Source organism: Pseudophryne corroboree, unplaced genomic scaffold, assembly GCF_028390025.1.
Source record: "Pseudophryne corroboree isolate aPseCor3 unplaced genomic scaffold, aPseCor3.hap2 scaffold_832, whole genome shotgun sequence".
Lineage (NCBI taxonomy): Eukaryota > Metazoa > Chordata > Amphibia > Anura > Myobatrachidae > Pseudophryne > Pseudophryne corroboree.
In genome coordinates, this window is record NW_026970411.1 from 53,216 (window position 1) to 74,428 (window position 21,213).

At 47.8% G+C, this 21,213-nt stretch overlaps 1 protein-coding gene across 3 annotated transcripts in view; it reads left to right on the forward strand.

The window, feature by feature from the left end:
• Positions 1 to 2,374: 2,374 nt before the first annotated feature.
• LOC135042659 (oocyte zinc finger protein XlCOF7.1-like) overlaps positions 2,375 to 21,213 on the forward strand; it is a 34,787-nt gene continuing 15,948 nt past the window's right edge. For 2 of the 3 annotated variants that reach the window (XM_063955037.1, XM_063955038.1), the window contains exons 1-6: positions 2,375 to 2,546; positions 4,151 to 4,298; positions 5,069 to 5,260; positions 6,565 to 6,643; positions 6,763 to 6,860; positions 7,021 to 8,284. In XM_063955037.1, the coding sequence (XP_063811107.1) occupies positions 4,221 to 4,298; positions 5,069 to 5,260; positions 6,565 to 6,643; positions 6,763 to 6,860; positions 7,021 to 8,284 (1,711 nt within the window). In that variant the 5' untranslated portion in view covers positions 2,375 to 2,546; positions 4,151 to 4,220. The remainder of the gene's footprint in view (positions 2,547 to 4,150; positions 4,299 to 5,068; positions 5,261 to 6,564; positions 6,644 to 6,762; positions 6,861 to 7,020; positions 8,285 to 21,213) is intronic. The other variant, XM_063955039.1, reaches the window with a different exon arrangement.

The window sequence follows — 21,213 nt, forward strand, 5'->3', positions numbered from 1 at the left end:
TGCGGTGCTGTGCGCTACCTTTATTGAAGACAGGACTTCTTCTGCTGCCGATTTCTGGACCTCTTCTGTCTTCTGGCTCTGTAAGGGGGCCGGCGGCGCGGCTCCGGGACCCATCCATGGCTGGGCCTGTGATCGATCCCTCTGGAGCTAATGTCCAGTAGCCTAAGAAGCCCAATCCACTCTGCACGCAGGTGAGTTCGCTTCTTCTCCCCTTAGTCCCACGATGCAGTGAGCCTGTTGCCAGCAGGACTCATTGAAAATAATAAAACCTAACTTTAACTTATTTTCTAAGCAGCTCAGGAGAGCCACCTAGATTGCACCCTTCTTGTTCGGGCACAAAAATCTAACTGAGGCTTGGAGGAGGGTCATAGGGGGAGGAGCCAGTGCACACCGGGTAGTCCTAAAGCTTTAACTTTTGTGCCCAGTCTCCTGCGGAGCCGCTATCCCCCATGGTCCTGACGGAGTCCCAGCATCCACAAGGACGTCAGAGAAATAAGTGATGTCACTGTGACACCCCCAGATCCCCCTCACCTCCCCAGTCATGTCCCTGTATTATTAGTATAGATATAAGTGATGTCACTGTGACATCACCACCACTCCCAATGTATAATAATAATAAAAAATAATACCAGGACACCACAAGCTGCTCCCCCGTTATAATAATAACCATACATAAAAACCTGCTCCCCCTGTATTATACTAACAACAGGACACCATATTCTGCTCTCCCTGTATACTAATAATAAAATGACACCATAGGCTGCTCCCTCTGCAAAAAAATAATAATAATAATAGGACACAACAGGCTGTTCCCAATCTATAATAATAATAACAACAACAACAACAACAACAACAACAAGACACCACAGGCCGCTCCCTTTTGTATAATAATAATAATAACAACAACAACAGGACATCACAGGCTGCTCCCCCTGTATACTAACAATAACAGGACACCACAGCCTGCTTCCCCTGTATAATAATAATGACAGGACATTATTATTATTATTCTAATTATAATAATAAGTGGATACCACAGGCTTCTCCTCCTGTATAATAATAATAATAATAATAATAATAATAATGCTTCCCCTGTATAATAATAACAGGATACCACAGGCTGTTCCTACTGTACAATAATAATAACAGGACACCACAGGCTGCTCCCCCTGTATAATAATAATATTAATAATAATAATAATAATAACTGTACACCACAGGCTGCTCCTCCTGTATAATAATAATAATAACAAGACGCCACAGGCTGATCCTTCTGTATTATAATAATAATAATAATTACAACAACAACAGGACACCACAGGCTGCTCCCCCTGTAGAGTAGGATGCCACAGGCTGCTCCTCCTGTCTATTATGACAACACATGATGCTACCCCTGTATATTATTGCAACACAGACTGCTCTTCCTGTATACTATGACAACACAGGTTGCTCCTCCTGTATATTATGACAACACAGGCCACTCCCCCTGTATACTATTGACAGCACAGGATGGTACCCCTGTATATTATGACAACACAGGCTGCTCCTCCTGTATACTTTGACAACACAGGCCGCTCACCCTGTATACTTTGACAACACAGACCGCTCCTCGTGTACAGCACAATGCCACAGGACACAACACCTGCAATGTCCCGTGTATAAAATTACGGTAACGGCGGGGTCTGCGCCACATGTATTACGGTAATGGCGGCGTCTCCTCCACCAGTATTACGGTAACAGTGTGGTCTTGTGCCACATGTATTAAGGTAACGGCGGGGTCTGCGTCACTTGTATTACGGTAACGGTGGGGTCTGCGCCACCTGTGTTACGGTAACGGCGGGGTCTGCGCCACCTGTATTACGGTAACGGTGGGGTCTGCGCCACCTGTATTACGGTAACGGCGGGGTCTGCGTCACTTGTATTACGGTAACGGTGGGGTCTGCGCCACCTGTGTTACGGTAACGGCGGGGTCTGCGCCACCTGTATTACGGTAACGGTGGGGTCTGCGCCACCTGTATTACGGTAACGGCAGGATCTGCGCCACCTGTATTACGGTAACGGCGGGGTCTGCGCCACCTGCATTACAGTAATAGGACACTAGAGTGTCAGCCACCTGTACAGGGATAATGCAGCACCAGAGGCTGCTCCAGCTGCACTATAACAAGGCACCAGAGGTTGCTCCCCCTGTAGTACAGAACCTGACACCAGAGCTGCTCAGCCTATAGAATAATAATAATAATATCATTACCTGCTGCCAGACACAGCAATGGCTGCTCTCTGCTCCTGCTGCCTTGTGGGAATGATAGAAGGAAGGCGGAGCTCAGACCAGGGGAAAATGGCCGCCGCTCCTGACGTCACTACACGGCCAGGGAACCTATTGCTGCTGCAGCTGATGCCGGACTGGTCTACAAGAAAATGGCCGCCGGACTCCGGCACTGAGGACATATGTGGTAATATTCATATTATAGCTTTACAGAGGACGGGGCTGTGGCCTGTGACAATACTTCCGAACTTAGCGTTCCACATACAGTGTCCGTGGAGATCAGGTAATGGCGTCTTACTATACAGGAGGAGCAGCCTGTGGTGTCCTGATATTATTATTATTATTCAGGGGGAGCAGCCTGTGGTGTCCTGTTATTATTATTATACAGGAGGAGCAGCATGTGGTGTCCTGTTATTATTATAATACAGGAGGAGCAGCCTGTGGTGTGTTGTTATTATACAGGGGGAGCGGACTGTGGTGTCCTGTTATTATTATTGAGAGGGAGCAGCCTGTGTTGTTGTTGTTGTTATTATTATACAGGGGGAGCAGCCTTTGGTGTCCTGTTATTATTATAAAGGGGGAGTAGCCTGTGGTGTCCTGTTAATAAAGACATGTTATTATTTTTATACAGGGGTGCAGCCTTTCGTGTCTTTGTTATTATTATTATTATTTTTATTATATGTAATTGTGGGGATTGAAACTATTGCTCAAATTCTAGGCTATATTAAAGCAGAGACCATAATATCCCTGGCATGTGAAACAGATGATAATTGGAGCAGTATGAAGCAAATGTATATCACACACTTGGGTGCGTCACTGTGATGTCACTTATATCTATAGTAATACAGGGACATGACTGGGGAGGTGGGGGGACCTGGGAGTGTCACAGTGACAAGAGAAAGAACGTAGACTTCTTTGTGGGCGCACTCTTGTGAAGAAATAATGAGATATTCTCAAAGAATAAAACATAACTTTTATTACAAATTATTAACAATTTATTCAATCTCCTGAGAACAAATAATGTCTCTTGCCGCCTTTCCCCTGCCTGTCTCCTGCCACCTTTCCACTGCCTGTCTCCGTCCGCCTTTCCCCTGCCTGTCTCCTGCCACCTTTCCCCTGGCTGTCTCCTGCCGCCTTTCCCCTGCCTGTTTCCTGTCACCTTTCCCCTGCCTGTCTCCTACCACCCCCACCCTGCTGCCCACCTGCCTGTCTCCTGCCGCCTTTCCCCTGCCTGTCTCCTGCCACCTTTCCCCTGCCTGTCTTCTGCCACCTTTCCCTGCCTGTCTCCTGCCGCCTTTCCCCTGCCTGTCTCCTGCAACCTTTCCACTGCTTGTTTCCTGCCACCTTTCCCCTGCCTGTCTCCTGCCTATCTCCTGCCGCCTTTCCACTGCCTGTCTCCTGCTGCCTTTCCCTGCCTGTCTCCTGCCACCTTTCCCTTGCCTGACTCCTGCCGCCTTTGCTACACCATCGGCTGGATGTGTGAAACCTGAGGTCACGGAGACTGTACGCCGCAGCTCCATGAATAAGGCCATGAAATTTCCCTCAGGAGACCCTGTCCCTTCACAACCAATTCTCACCCTTACACCACTCAATGGCTGCAGCCATACTCGTCTGACAACTCAGGACACATAGAGCATATGCTCCGTACGGGTCCTGCACATGAGCGGTATACCGAACATCAGTTCATTGTGACTCCACCCACAATAGCGCTACAATCTAGATCAGGCCCACTATGCAGTACAGCCTTATGGGGCTGGGTCACAGGAACCTCGGAGACACTGACCAGGACTCTATGGCTGTGGGGAAATAGGAGACTTAATGGCCACTCTATTCCACATTTACTATGTTACATGTGCAATATGTTTTATGTATTATATTTATTCTAAGGAACTCCAGCTGTCGGGAACGGAGTTTTTACTACACATCACACGTTCTGTATTCTCTCTGATTCACAAGGATGGACAAGGACAGGAGTCACAGGACTGAGAGTATAATAAATATCACCCTGGAGATCATCTACCTGCTGACTGGGGAGGTGAGTGGATCTGGGAGCGTCACAGTGACCTTATATCTATAATAATACAGGGACATGACTGGGGAGGTGAGAGGATCTGAGAGCATCACTGTGACCTTATATCTATAGTAATAATACAGGGACATGACAGGGGAGGTGAGTGGTTCTGGGAGTGTCACAGTGACCTCACTAATATCTATAGTAATAATACAGGGACATGACTGGGGAGGTGAGTGAATCTGGGAGTGTCACAGTGACATCACTTATATCTATAGTAATAATACAGGGACATGACTGGGGAGGTGAGGAGATCTGGGAGCGTCACTGTGATGTCACTTATATCTATAGTAATAATACATGGACATGACTGGGGAGTTTGGGGGATCTGGGAGCATCACAGTAAAATCACTTATATCTATAGTAATAATACAGGGACATGACTGAGGAGGTAAGGGGATCTGGGAGTGACACAGTGATGTCACATATCTATATTAATAATACAGGGACCTGACTGGGGAGGTGAGAGGATCTGGGAATGTCACAGTGACATCACTTACATCTATAGTAATACTATAGGGACATGACTGGTGAGGTGAGGGGACCTGGGAGTGTCACAGTGACATCACATATCTATAGTAATAATAAAGGGACATAATTGTGGAGGTGAAGGAATCTGGGAGTGTCACAGTGACTTCACTTATTTCTATAGTAATAATACAGGGACATGACTGGGGAGGTGAGGGGATCTGGGAGTGTATATATCGATATTTGATGTCTCCACCATTACACAGGATTACACAATAGTGAAGAAGACATCCAATGAGTATGAGACACCCAGCAGCCATCTCCGTGTATCAGGAAGACTGAGTAGAACCCAGAGCCCCATCACGGTGCCTCCACCTCACTCACTGACACATGAGAGACACAATGATCAGAAGATCCTGGAACTCACCAACAAGATCATTCAGTTGCTGACTGGAGAGGTGACTGCTGGGAATGGGGCATTATACAGTAACCCCGGGGGACGTGTCTGGGTGATGACTGGAGAGGTGACTGCCGGGAATGGAGCATTATACAGTAACACCAGGGGACGTGACTGGGTGATGACTAGAGAGGTTACTGTCGGGAATGGTAGATTATACAGTAACACCATGGAATGTGTCTGGGTGATAACTGGAGAGGTGACTGCTGGGAATGGGACATAATACAGTTACAGCGGGGGACGTGTCTGGCTGAAGACTGGAGAGGTGACTGCTGGGAATGGTACATTATACAGTAATACCGAGGGACGTGTCTGCATGATAACTGGAGAGGTGACTGCTGGGAATGGGGCATTATACAGTAACACCAGGGGATGTGTCTGGGTGATGACTGGAGAGGTGACTGCTGGGAATGGGACATTATACAGTAACACCAGGGGATGTGTCTGGGTGATGACTGGAGAGGTGAGTACTGGGAATAGGACATTATACAGTAACACCGGGGAACTCGTCTGGGTGAAGACTGGAGAGGTGACTGCTGGGAATGGGATATTATACAGTAACACCAGTGGATGTGTCTGGGTGATCACTGGAGAGCTGACTGCTGGGAATGGGACATTATATAGTAACACCAGGGGATGTGTCTGGGTGATGACTGGAGACGTGACTGCTGGGAATGTGACATTATATATATAGTAACACCAGGGGACGTGTCTGGGTGGTGACTGCTGGGAATGGGACATTATACAGTAACACCAGGGGTTGTGTCTGGGTGATGACTGGAGAGGAGACTGCTGGGAATGGGGCATTATACAGTTACACCAGGGGATGTGTCTGGGTGATGACTGGAGAGGAGACTGCTGGGAATGGGGCATTATACAGTAACACCAGGGGACGTGTCTGGGTGATGACTGGAGAGGTGACTGCTGGGAATGGGACATTATACAGTAACACCAGGGGATGTGTCTGGGTGATGACTGGAGAGGAGACTGCTGGGAATGGGGCATTATACAGTAACACCAGGGGACGTGTCTGGGTGATGACTGGAGAGGTGACTGCTGGGAATGGGACATTATACAGTAACACCAGGGGATGTGTCTGGGTGATGACTGGAGAGGTGACTGCTGGGAATGGGACATTATACAGTAACACCAGGGGATGTGTCTGGGTGATGACTGGAGAGGAGACTGCTGGGAATGGGGCATTATACAGTAACACCAGGGGATGTGTCTGGGTGATGACTGTATCACTGTGTGTGTCATGTTCCTATAAGGTGTCAGGATGTCACTGTCTATGTCTCCATGCAGGAGGGGGAGTATATAGAGGAACACGGGGGTCTGTACGAGGACGTGATGATGGATAATCACCGGCCCCTCACATCACTTGGTAAGAGGAGACTGTCATGTATTGTACAGGGGAGAGCAGGTATGGGGGCCCCCTATATACACACATCACCTGATAATCACATATATACACTGTACTCAGTCACTGTGTGTCTCCTACAGATGGACCCAGTAACAGAGATACCCCAGAGAGATGTCCCCGTCCTCTGTATTCCCAGGACTGTACAGAGGAGAATCACAGGATCCCACAGGAGGATCAGGTAGGTGGGATTTTGGGTCTTACCAATATACCAAAGTGACTGTCACTATATGATCTGTAGAGAAGCTGTGTGTCTTATACACTGATATTATACTGTTTCACCTCAGTTTAATTAGACTGTATGCAAATGTCATTATAGTGTTTGTTTTTTTTCTTTTTAGGTAGAACGTCTGTCTAATACTAAAATACCAGATATAGAGGGAGAAGAAGAGACGTATGTGACTGATATAAAGGCAGAAGATATAGAGGGAGAAGAAGAGACGTATGTGACTGATATAAAGGCAGAAGATATAGAGGGAGAAGAAGAGACGTATGTGACTGATATAGAGGCAGAAGATATAGAGGGAGAAGAAGAGACGTATGTGACTGATATGAAGGCAGAAGATATAGAGGGAGAAGAAGAGACGTATGTGACTGATATAAAGGCAGAAGATATAGAGGGAGAAGAAGAGACGTATGTGACTGATATGAAGGCAGAAGATATACAGGGAGAAGAAGAGACGTATGTGACTGATATAAAGGCAGAGGATATAGAGGTAGAAGAAGAAAAGTATGTGACTGATATAAAGGTAGAAGATATAGAGGGAGAAGAAGAGACATATGTGACTGATATAAAGGCAGAAGATACAAAGGGAGAAGAAGAGACGTATGTGACTAATATAAAGGCAGAAGATATAGAGGGAGAAGAAGAGACGGATGTGAGAGATATGAAGGCAGAAGATATAGAGGGAGAAGAAGAGACGTATGTGACTGATATAAAGGCAGAAGATACAAAGGGAGAAGAAGAGACGTATGTGACTGATATAAAGGCAGAAGATATAGAGGGAGAAGAAGAGACGGATGTGAGAGATATGAAGGCAGAAGATATAGAGGGAGAAGAAGAGACGTATATGACTGATATAAAGGCAGAAGATATAGAGGGAGAAGAAGAGACGTATGTGACTGATATAAAGGCAGAAGATATAGAGGTAGAAGAAGAGACGGATGTGAGAGATATGAAGGCAGAAGATATAGAGGGAGAAGAAGAGACGTGTGTGACTGATATAAAGGCAGAAGATATAGAGGGAGAAGAAGAGACGTATGTGACTGATATAAAGGCAGAAGATACAAAGGGAGAAGAAGAGACGTATGTGACTGATATAAAGGCAGAAGATACAGAGGGAGAAGAAGAGACGTATGTGACTGATATAAAGGCAGAAGATATAGAGGGAGAAGAAGAGACGTATGTGACTGATATAAAGGCAGAAGATATAGAGGGAGAAGAAGAGACGTATGTGACTGATATAAAGGCAGAAGATATAGAGGAAGAAGAAGAGACGTATGTGACTGATATAAATGCAGAAGATATAGAGGGAGAAGAAGAGACGTATGTGAGGGGTGATCAGCAGTGTAAGGAGGAGGAGATCCCTACAGATATCAGCACAGGTGAGTAATAAACACTTATTACAGAAGTCACATATTCTCATTGTTCAGTCACTACAACAATCTCTTATCCTACACCCTCCTCTGTCAGTACAGACTAATGATGGAAATGTATCTGCCCAGTGGTGCAGTGGTGTAGTCTAGGACCATCAGCCCTGTTTTCAGTTGGGTGTTTATAAAACAACTCTTGTGGCTGGCCCCACCATTGGATACAATGGAGCGCCTATGCGCTACATTGTATCTTCAGTGCGCAGCCTGACTGACAGTTCAGGCGCGCACAGCCAATCAGGAGAGTGCCGTGACGTGGCGCTCCCTGATTGGCTGAAGGGACCTTCTGTGACAGGAGTCACGGGGGGTCCCGCTTGACGGGGAAAGGGGTCCCATGTGTAAACATGGGACCCCTTTCAGTGCGTGGTCCGGGTAATGCGTTTTACTATTTTGCCAAGTACGTGGATTACAAACAGAAGAGGACCGATCTACACAGGATTGTTGTGAGTATAATTTTATTTACAGGTACCACGTGGATTCTACGTGGAGAAGGGGACCGACTCTTTGTGTCAACATAGGTAAGTATGTGTGTATGTCGGTGTGCATGTATGTAATAGAGTTGTACTGTCACGGTGTGTGTGTCCTGTTTTTATTTGGGTATTTTTTTGTAGTAGAACTACAGGTACCAGCGGGCCCGTTTCCCCCCCGCATGCTGGTACTTGTGGTTCTCCAAGTACCAACTTGCGGGGGAGGCTTGCTTGGACTTATAGTTCTGCTACAAAAAACAATATTCTTTTTTTTAGACAAAAGGCTATCAGCCTCCCATCCGCCGCCCTTGGATGGGGGGGGACAGCCTCGGGCTTCACCCCTGGCCCTTGGGTGGCTGGAGGGCCGGGACCCCTTGATTTAAGGGGTCCCCACTCCTCCAGGGTACCCTGGCCAGGGGTGACTAGTTGGGGATTTAATGCCAGGGCCGCAGGGACCTATATAAAAGTGTCCCCCGGCTGTGGCATTATCTCTCTGACTAGTGGAGCCCGGTGCTGGTGTTAAAAATATGGGGGACCCCTATGCTTTTTGTCCCCCGTATTTTTGGCACCAGGACCAGGTGCAGAGCCCTGTGCTGGTTGTTAAAATAAGGGGGATCCCCTGACAATTTTTCCCCTGTATTTTTACAACCAGGACCGGCTCAAAGAGCCCGAGGCTGGTTGTGCTTAGGAGGGGGGACCCCACGCAATTTTTTTCTGAATTTTTACCACTTTAAAAACTGATTTAAGGTACACAATGAAGCCCTGCACGGATCTCACAGATCCTGCCGGGATTTCTTGTGTTTTGTCAGGCAGTGTTTTACTCATCACTCCCGTAAAACACTGCCTGACATTACGAATCACATCGACATCGGAAAAAACGAATGAGGAAAACTCGGTAGCTTAGTAAATGACCGTATCAGAATTCAAAATTTGCAGCAAAATGCACCCGATACCATTCGAGATCAAACACCCTTAAAAACGGCTAAAACACGAATATTAGTAAATAAGCCCCCTGGTGGCTACAGATGTCATACTTAGAGAAAGGACATCCTTTTTTGGATTCTGGATTGGGTGGTCCTCACATCTTCAAGGTCGGTGTACTCCAGACAAAAGTTGCTTGCCAATCAACGTCCTGGAACTTCGGGCACTCTACAGCGCTTTCTTTCAGGCTCAGGATCTCCTCCAAGGCAGGCCTGTTCAGATTCAGTTCGACATTGTCACTGCAGTTGTCTATCTAGACCACCAAGGGGGCACTCTCAGCCATCTGGCTATGGCAAAGGTGGAGCGCACGCTCCAGTGGCCTGAGACTCACCTTCCGGCCATCTCAGCTGTGTTTCTACCAGGAATCCTCAACTGGGGAGCAGACTTCCTCAGTCGGCAGAATGTCCACAGCAGCGAATGGGCTCTGCACCCTGAAGTGTTCCAGAACCTGGTAAACAGATGGGGTCTGCCGGATGTAGACCTCATGAACTTGCATCACAATCACAAGGTCCCAATCTATAGATCCAGGACCAAAGATCCGCAGGCAGCATTCGTGGACATTTTATCAGTACGGTGGACCTTCCTTCAGGGATACCTGTTTTCTCCAGTATCGCTGTTACCCAGATTTCATTGCAAGTTTAAACGTGAAGGAGGCCCCATTATACTGATTACTCCCATATGGCCTAGGCACCATTGGTCCGCTGATCTGCAAAATGTATCCATAGACATGCCATTCCTACTGCCACAGCGAGCAGACTTGTTGTCTCGGGGTCCCTGTCTGCATCGGAACCTGGCTCGACTGTCTTTGATGGCTTTGCTCATGAGTCATCAGTCTTCAGAGCTATGGGGTTCTCGGATGCAGTGATATAGACCATTTGCGTCTTCAACCCGCATCTATTACCTGATTTGACATGCTTATTTTCAGTGGTGTGCGCCTAGGCGCTATGACCCTCCTACCTTTTTAGGGTCTCCAAGGTACTGGCCTTTCTACAAGCAGGGTTAGACCTTGGTCTTTGCCTAGCATTCCTGAAAGTACAAGTTTCTGCACTATCAGTGTGGTTTCAATGACAGATTGCTCCACTACAAGATGGGCGTACCTTTTTTCAAGGAATACTCCATATCCAGCCTCCCTTTGTACATCCAGTGGCCCCTGGGATTTATCCCTTGTCTGGCAAGCTCTTAAGACTTCCCCATTTGAGCCTTCAGAGTCAGTGGACCTTAAGTGGCTGTCTGTAAAGGTGTTATATCTCCTGGCTATTGCCTCTATGAGAATGGTGTCTGATTTAGGAGTGCTTTCCTGTCCTTCGTTTCTGATCTTCCATCAAGATAGGGCAGTTCTCCAGACCAAGGTGAGGCACCTTCCTAAGTTGGTGTCCAAGTTTCATCTAAATACAGAGATAGTGGTTCCAGCCTTTTAGTCCTTGTTATGCACACCAGTGCCAGCAGGAATGTACTGATGTCTGAACGGAGAGGGATGCAAAACAAATGAACTCACAGACAGACTGGGGAATATGACATTACATACACAGAAGGTGATAGAGTAACAAAATAAACACAAAGTGAACATAGAAGCCCAAAGGCTAAGAAACTTGGTGTCTCCCTAGTATTAGGAATGCTCAGATGGAAAGAAGCGAGATGTTGTGATTTAATACGTAGAGAACCCGAAATGCTGTTGCTAAGGGTAACAGCAAAACCCTAAAGGGTTACCAACGGGTGTGGCAGTAAACTCCTTGGTCAGAGATGGAATAATAGACACAAGGAGAGTCTCCACAATCCTAGTCCTCACTTGCAGTGCACCGGTTCAGCTTACTGCCACTAAACTGACACCTGGACACCTTGCACAGTGAGAAACGATTTTGGCAGGCAAGTCTGAGAATACAGCCGCAAACTTGCTAGGTTCACAGAATAGCAAAAGAACCCCAGCAGGTTAAACGACTGACTCCAGTCTTACTGCTAGGTCTGGATTGGCAGAGTGTAGTACCAAATCCCAAGGCCTATTTGCAGTAAGCAACAAGCAAATACAAAGTTACACAGTACTAGCTAACTTTCAGGAACTGACTAACCAACAAAGATTCAGCTGTATCTGCCTAACCTGAGAAGAGGGTTTATATAGCAGGTGCTGTCCACGCCCCACTCAGACCTCACAGACTGTGAGCACAAAAACCAGCACCGGATCCCCTGCCGCGCAGAACCTGTAACCACTGCACAGCAAAAGACCCGAACCGGAGTATCAGCTGCGCTCAGGTTACTCCGCTAGCACTTGCCTCCCGGTTGCCATGACGACGTGGCAGCACAGGGCAGGAGACCCTAACAGTCCTATTGGCTGGTGAGGCCTTGGAGGTGGTTAATAAGGATTTATGTGGAAAGTACCAGAGTGATTAGGAAAACGGATTCTCTATTTGTCCTGTATGGATTCTATCAGCAAGGTTGGCCAGCTAGTAAACAAACGCTGTCCAGGTGGCTTTGCATGACTATTGCAGAGGCTTACATTCAAGCTGATCTTCCTGTTCCGGTCTCTGCTCATTCAATACGTTCAGCAGGTCCCTCATGGGTGGCTCGCTGAGGTGCTACTGCTGAACAACTCTGCACGACAGCTACGTTGTCTTCTATTAACACGTTCCTGAGGTTTTTATGCCTTTTGATACCTTTGCCTCTCAGGAAGCTTCCTTAGGGCGTCGGATTCTCCTGTCTACTCAGGAGCGTCCCCACTCTTAGGGGAAACTGCTTTAGGACATCCCCAATGTAAGGACTGTGGATCACTATGGATCCTGATGAAGAAAACAAGAGTTTTGTTAGACTTACCATGGTGAACTCTTTTTCTTCGAGGTCCATAGGATCCACAGTGCGCCCACCCTGACACACCTGTCTTGGGGAAATACTTTTCTCTTACGTCCTAGAGGATACTGTGTGTGTGTGTGTGTGTGTGTGTGTGTGTGTGTGTGTCCCTTTCACAATCATGTCCAGGGACTGTATCTCTTGTACAGCAGTATGTCTCTCATCCCCTGAGGACTCACTACCCTGCACCCAAGATAGTGCTCCCTCTCAAGCTAGTGGGGCTGAACCCCCGTGGTTGGCTTCTATTAAAAGGATGATTTCTAATATTTGCACTAAGCTATCTCATAGTGAAAGGGAGACACAATTCTTAAGGCAGTCTATGGATGACCTGATCAACAAAGATTCAGCTCCCATACCTGTGTCTCAATCCCTCGCCATTTGCCTACAAAAGTGTACTCTGGCCCAAGTCATGCAGGGTGACACTGATCCGGATCCGGATAATATGGATGCCAGTGGGGGGGGGTGCTGCCTGTCACAGGGTATCCAGGCCCTCATAGAGGCGGTTAGAACTGTCTTACATATTCCTGTCAGGGCAGAGGAAGTAATTGAGGAATATTACTTTAATACAAAAAAAGAAATCCTCAGCTACTTTTCCGGCTTCAAAGGCGTTAAATGTCCTCTTTGAAGAAGCTTGGGTGAACCCTGACCAAAAATGTCAGATCCCAAAAAGGTTAATTTCTTCCTTCCCCTTTACTTTGGAGGATAGAAAAAAAAGGAAAAACCCATCGATAGTGGACGCATCTGTGTCCAGGTTGTTGCGAAAGATAATCTTACCGGTTCCCGGGGCGGCGTCCTTAAAGGATGCGGCTGACCGTAAGGTTGAGACCACTCTCAAATCTATATACTCGTTGGCTGGGGTAGCCCAGAGACCCAATATTGCTTGTGCATGAATCACTACGGCAATTGCAAGATGGTCTGATAATCTAATTGAAGATTTAGATTCACTAACCAGGGATGACATTATTTTACTCCTACAGCACATCCAAGATGCTGCTAACTTCATGGTGGAGACCATAAAAGAAATTGGTTTACTCAACGCATGCACCACTGCCATGGCAGTGTCAGCACGCAGGGAATTGTGGCTTCGCTCTTGGACTGCGGGTGCAGATTCTAGAAAATGCGTGGAGAGCCTACCATTCACGGGTGAGGCTCTGTTTGGAGATGAACTAGATACTTGGATATCTAAGGCCACTGCGGGTAAGTCTACATACCTTCCTTCTGCAGCTCCCCAGCTAGGAAAACCTACTCTGCTCCGACTTTGCAGTCCTTTTGGACAGCTAAATTTAAAAACAAGTCCAAGGGTTCTTCTACAGCCTTCAGAGGCGGTAAAGGTAAACCCAGAATAGCCGTAGCTGCAGGTTCTCAGGAACAAACCTCTGGTACTGCTTCCTCAAAGCCTTCAGCATGACAGTGGACCACACTGCCTGGAAGACAGGCAGGTGGGAGCCCGGATACATTATTTCAGTCACATCTGGGCAACGTCATGCCTAGATCCCTAGGTGAATGATCTTATCGCACAGGGATACAGACTGGAATTTCAAGAACTACCACCTCCCAGATTCTTCAAATCCGGCTTACCAGCTTCTCCAGAAGCAAGTTTGACCTTACAGGCAGCAATTCAAAAACTGGTACAGACTCAGGTGATTGTTCCAGTTCCACCTCACCTAAAAACAAGGGTTATGATTCCAAACTGTTTGTGGTGCCGAAACTGAACGGTCCGGTATGACCCATTTTAAACCTCAAGTCTCTGAACCCATATTTAAAGGTGTTCAAATTCAAGATGGAGTCTCTGAGAGCGGTGATCTCAGGTCTAGAGGATGGGGAATTCCTGATGTCTCTGGACATCAAGGATGCGTACCTTCATGTCCCGATTTGGCCGCCTCATCAGGCTTATCTCAGGTTTGCGTTACAGGAATGCCACTACCAGTTCCAGGCACTGCCATTTGGACTCTCTATGGCGCCACAGGTGTTCACCAAGGTGATGGCAGAGTTGATGTTGCTCCTCCACTTGCGGGGAGTGAACATAATACCGTACCTTGATGACCTGCTAATCAAAGCACCGTCCAGGGAGAAGTTGTTACACAGCATTGCCCTCTCAACGACGTTACTCCAGGATCACGGGTGGATTCTGAACCTGCCAAAATCTCACCTGGAACCAACACGGAGGATTTAGTTCCTGGGAATGATACTGGATACAGAGGCGCGGAGGGTATTCCTCCCAATGGAAAAGGCATTGGTGATCCAGTCGATTGTACGGGACGTTCTAAGGCCGACCCGGATTTCGGTGCACCTGTGCATTCGCCTCTTGGGGAAGATGGTGGCCCCTTACTGATCTCTGCAATATGGAATGTTTCACGTAAGGCCCTTCCAGCTGGATCTGTTGGACAAATGGTCCGGATCGCATCTCCACATGCACCAGATGATACGTCTGTCGCCAAGAGCCAGGATTTCTCTTCTGTGGTGGCTTCAGACTTCTCACCTAGCCGAAGACCGAAGGTTCAGGATTCAAAATTGGATTCTGCTACCCACAGACGCAAGCCTCTGTTGTTGGGGAGCAGTCACCCAAGGGGAACAGTTCCAAGCAAAATGGTCAAGTCAAGAATCTATTCTTCCGGTGAACATTCTGGAACTTGGGGCCGTATACAACGCCCTTCTACAGGCATCCCATCTTCTTCAAGATCAGGCCATACAAGTTCAGTCGGACAATGTTACGGCAGTAGCATACATAAACCGACAAGGCGGAACGAAAAGCAGAACTGCAATGTTAAAGGTAAAAAGGATTCTCCTCTGGGCATGAAGACATGCGGTGGCGTTGTTGGCAATCTTCATTCCGGGAGTGGACAACTGGGAAGCGAACTCCCACGGCAGACATGACCTCCATCCAGGAGAGTGGGGCCTTCACCCGCAGGTGTTCGAGTCCCTGGCACTTCGGTGGGGAATTCCCCAAATCGACAAGAGGGCCTCTCATCTCAACAAGAAGCTTAAGCGATATTGTTCCAGGTTGAGAGACCCGCAAGCAGTGGCTAGCGGACTCTCTGGTGACTCAGTGGGTCTACCAGATGGTCTACTTGTTTCCACCACTTCCGTTAATCCCAAGGATTCTCAAAAGAATAAAAAGGGAAAAGGTTCAAGCAATTCTTATTGCTCTGGACTGGCCAAGAAGGGCCTGATACGCGGATCTACTGGAGTTGCTCCTGGAGGACCTGTGGCCTCTTCCTCTTCGAGAGGATCTTCTACATTCGTCTATCAAGACTTACCGCGGCTAAGTTTGACGGCATGGAGGTTGAGCGTCAAATTCTAGCCCAGAAAGGGATTCCGGATAAGGTTATTCCAACCTTGATCCAAGCCAGAAAGGGGGTAACGGCTAAACATTACCACCGTATTTGGAAGAAATAAGTCTCTTGGTGTGAGAACAGGAAAATTCCTGTGATGGAATTTAAGCTGGGACGATTTCTCCTTTTTCTGCAGGCAGGAGTGGATGTGGGCCTCCGTTTGGGCTCCTTGAAAGTCCAGATTTCGGCCTTGTCCATTTTCTTTCAGAAGAAATTGGCATCTCTTCCTGAGGTTTAGACTTTTTTGAAGGGTGTTCTGCACATCCAACCACCCTTTGTGCCTCCTATGGCACCTTTGGATCTCAACGTGGTGTTGCAGTTCCTCCAATCGGATTGGTTTGAGCCTTTACAGGCAGCGGACGTTAAGTTTCTTACGTGGCAGACAGTTACACTGTTGGCCCTGGCTTCGGCCAGGCGCGTGTCGGAACTGGCGACATTGTCTCACAAGAGCCCCTACTTGATTTTTCATGAGGATCGCGCTGAGCTCAGAACTCGTTAGCAGTTCCTTCCTAAGGTGGTGTCTGCATTTCACATCAACCAGCCTGTTGTGGTTACGGTGATTACCAACACCTCTGATTCTTCAAAGTCCTTAGATGTTGTGAGGGCTTTGAAAGTTTATGTGAAGCGGACGGCTTGTCACAGAAAATCTGACTTGCTGTTTGTTTTCCATGATCCCAATAAAATTGGGTGCCCTGCTTCAAAGCAGTCTATTGATCGCAGGATCAGGCTTACTATCCAGCATGCTTATTCTACGGCAGGCTTGCCGGTGCCGAAATCGGTTCAGGCCCACTCTACTTGGTTGGTGGTTTCTTCCTAGGCAGCTGCCACGGGTGTCTCTGCTTTACAGCTTTGATGAGCGGCTACTTGGTCAGGGTCGAACACGTTTGCTAAGTTCTACAAGTGCGATGCTTTGGCCGCTGATGACCTTCAGTTTGATCAATCAGTTCTGCAGGAACCTCCGCACTCTCCCACCCGTTTTGGGAGCTTTGGTGCATCCCCATGGTACTAAATGGACCCCAGTATCCTCTAGGATGTAAGAGAAAATAGGATTGTAATTACCTACCGGTAAATCCTTTTCTCGTAGTGCGTAGAGGATGCTGGGCACCCGCCCGGTGCTTCGTTTTTCTGCACTGTTACTTGGTAAAGTATTATTGTTGGTTCAGCCAGTGCTGTTCCTTTTCAAGTTTGGTTAGCATGGCTTTCCTCTTGGTTGTGTGTGCTGGTTTGAATCTCACTACTGGAATATACAAAAAGAAGAAGCAGGAACTAGCGCTGCATAGTACACATAAATCTGAAGGTGATCCTTTGTAGTTTCTGTGGGATCCACTACTTTATCTCTCTGTGGAATTACACTTACAGCTAATTTCTATCACGCGTGTCCATAAAGGTATCTTTATATCTGAAACAATGTGCTGTCCCCACACAAATAAAAACGGTACACACTTACAGGATATTTCTGTCTTGCGTGTCCATAAAGGTATCTTTTACTGCATGAAGATATTCAGTAGCGGAAAGGCCCCCAAAAGACTTCACATGATATATAGGTATGCAGGACAACTTACATTAGCTTCCTTTCCCGTGTGCCCATAAAGATATCTTTTATCTGGTACGTCGTCCCAAAGAAGGATTCAGCAAGATGATTTCCACAAGAGAAAGTTGTGGAAATCATCTTGCTAAATTAAAGTGTTAAAAATCTCAAAAAAAATTTGCGTGGAGTCCCCCCTCCTAAGCATAACCAGCCTCGTGCTCTTTGAGCTGGTCCTGGTTGTAAAAATACGGGGGGGAAATTGACAGGGGTTTCCCCCCATATTTTAACAACCAGCACAGGGCTCTGCGCCTGGTCCTGGTGCAAAAAATACCGGGGACAAAAAGCGTAGGGGTCCCCTGTATTTTTAACACGAGCACCGGGCTCCACTAGTCAGAGAGATAATGCCACAGCCGGGGGACACTTTTATATTGGTCCCTGCGGTCCTGGCATTAAATCCCCAACTAGTCACCCCTGGCCGGGGTACCTTGGAGGAGTGGGGGCCCCTTAAATCAAGGGGACCCCCCCTCCAGCCACCCAAGGGCCAGGGGTGAAGCCTGAGGCCCCCCCCCCATCCAAGGGCGGCGGATGGGAGGCTGATAGCCTTTTGTCTAAAAAAAAGAATATTGTTTTTTGTAGCAGAACTATAAGTCCCAGCAAGCCTCCACCGCAAGCTGGTATTTGGAGAACCACAAGTACCAGCATGCGGGGGGGGGGGCACACTGGTACCTGTAGTTCTACTACAAAAAAATACCCAAATAAAAAAAAACCCACACACACCTTGATAGTAAAATTTGATTAAACATACATTACACATTACATTCATACATACTTACCTATGTTGACATGAAGCAGTCGGTCCTCATCTCCAGTAGAATCCCGGGGTACCTGTAAATAAAATTATACTCACAAAAAATCCTGTGTAGATCGGTCCTCTTTAAGTTTGTAATCCAGGGACTTGGCAAAATAAAAAAAACGGATTACCGAACCACGCACTGGCGGGACCCCCGTGACTGCTGTCAAAGAGGGTCCCTTCAGCCAATCAGGGAGCGCCACGTCATGGCACTCTCCTGAGCTGTCAGTCAGGCTGCGCACTGTAGATACAATGTAGCGCATAGGCGCTCCGTTGTATCCAATGGTGGGAACTTTGCGGTCTGCGGTAGACCGCGAGGTTAAGTGGGGTCACTCTTGTGGTTGGCCCCACTTAAGCTTGCGGTTCCTGTAAATTCTTGGGCTGTCTTGCATGAACTGCACGTTTGAGATCTCCCCAGAGTGGCTCAATGATATTGAGGTCAGGAGACTGAGATGGCCACTCCAGAAGCTTAACTTTATTCTGCTGTAGCCAATGACAGGTCGACTTGGCCTTGTGTTTTGGATCATTGTCATGTTGGAACGTTCAAGTATGTCCCATGCGCAGCTTCCGGGCTGATGAGTGCAAAATGTTACTCCAGTATTTTCTGATAACATGCTGCATTCATCTTGCCATCAATTTTGACCAAGTTTCCAGTGCCTTTGTAGCTCACACATCCCCAAAATATCAGCGATCCACCTCCGTGTTTCACAGTAGGAATGGTGTACCTTTCATCATAGGTCTTGTGGACTCCTCTCCAAACGTAACGTTTATGGTTGTGGCCAAAAAGTTCAATTTCTCCTTCGTCCTAGAGGATGCTGGGGACTCCAAAAGGACCATGGGGTATAGACGGATCCGCAGGAGACATGGGCACACTATAAGACCTTGAATGGGTGTGAACTGGCTCCTCCCTCTATGCCCCTCCCCCAGACCCCAGTTAGATTCTGTGCCCAGAGGAGACTGGTCACACTATAGGGGAGCTCTCCTGGGTTTCTCTAAAAGACTTTGGTTAGATTTATTTTTTTCAGGGAGCACTGCTGGCTGCATCGTGGGACTGAGGGGAGAGAAGCAGACCTACCTCTGTGAGACTGATAGGCTCTGCTTCTTAGGCTACTGGACACCATTAGCTCCAGAGGGTCCGATCACTTGGGTCGCCTAGCTGCTCGTTCCCGGAGCCGCGCTGCCGTCCCCCTCACAGAGCCAGAAGATCGAAGACAGGTGAGTAACCAAAGCAAAGAAGACATCTGAAGGCGACAAAGACTTCAGTCTTCCTGAGGTACCGCGCAGCGGTCACGCTGCACGCCATTGCTCCCGCACACACAGGCACTGCATGGGTGCAGGGCGCAGGGGGTCGCCCTGGGCTGCAATATAAACCTCTTTTGGGCAATATCTGGCTAAAATAAAGTGCATAGGCACTGTTTTGAGACCCCCGCCAGTATTATTATAGCGGGACCGAAGCGCGCCTTGTAGGGGGCAGGGCTTCCTCCTCAGCTCTGACCAGCGCCATCTTCTCTCTACAGCTTGCTGCAGAGACGCTGCTCCTGGCCCTTCACTGCTGTCACAAGTAACAGGGTGCTAAAAATGAAGGGGGGGGGGCACATAATTTGGTGATTGGTTGTATTATATTACAAGCGCTTATAGGTCTGGGGCATTGTGCTTTTCAGACAGGTGTGGCGCTGGGCGTGAGCTGGCAAACTCCTTCTCTGTCTCTCTGAAAGGCCTTATTGTGGGTGTGTCCCCTTTAGCCCAGTGTGTGTGGGGGTGTCGGTACGTGTGTCGACATGGCAGAAACTGAATGCTCTTCCCAGGAGGAGGTTAGTGTGAGAGCTGAACAAAATGAAGGAGCGACTCTGTCGGCACCGCCGACTGCTGATTGGGTTGATATGTGGAATGTGTTGAATACCAGTCTGGCTTTGTTGCATAAGAGGTTGGACAAATCTGAGTCTCAGAACCAAGCATGGAGGCAATCCATGGGAGACGTGGTACCACACTCTCAGGCCCCCTCGGGGTGCCAAAAACGTTCATTTACCCAGATAGCAGACACTGATACCGACACGGATTCTGATTCCAGTGTCGAATATAATGATGTGAAGTAACATCCTAAGGTGGCTAAGAGTATTCAGTACATGATTGTGGCTATAAAAGACGTGTTACATATTACGGAAGATCCCGCTGTCCCTGAGACAAGGGTCTGTGTGTATAAGGGGAAGAAACAGGAGGTTACGTTCCCTCCCTCTCATGAACTGAATGCCCCTTTTGAAAAAGCCTGGGAAACGCTAGACAAGAGGTGGCACATTCCCAGGGGAATTGCTATGGGATACCCGTTTCCTTCTCAGGATAGGGTTGAGTGGGAGGCCACACCCACGGTAAACAAAGCTCTAGCGCGCTTATCCAAGAAAGTGGCGCTACCATCTCCTGAAATGGCGACCCTTAAAGATCCTGCTGATCGGAGGCAGGAAGCTACCTTGAAATCTATTTATGTCACGACAGGTACACTCCTCAGACCGGCTGTCGCTTCGGCGTGGGTGAGTAATGCGATTGAAAAGTGGGCGGATAACTTGTCATCGGACATAGACACCCTGGATCGAGATAGCGTGCTGTTGACTCTGGGTCACATCAGGGATGCTGCAGTCTATTTAAAAGAGACGGCGAGAGATATTGGCCTCTTGGGATCAAGGGCCAATGCCATGGCAGTCTCGGCTACAAGGGCGTTGTGGACTCATCAATGGAATGGTGATGCTGATTCTAAGAAGGCTATGGAGGCTCTGCCCTATAAGGGTGGGGTTTTGTTTGGTGAAGGCCTTGCGGACCTGGTTTCTACAACTACCGCGGGTAAGTCCTCTTTTCTGCCTTTTGTTCCTCCACAGCAAAAGAAAACGCCTGCATATCAATTG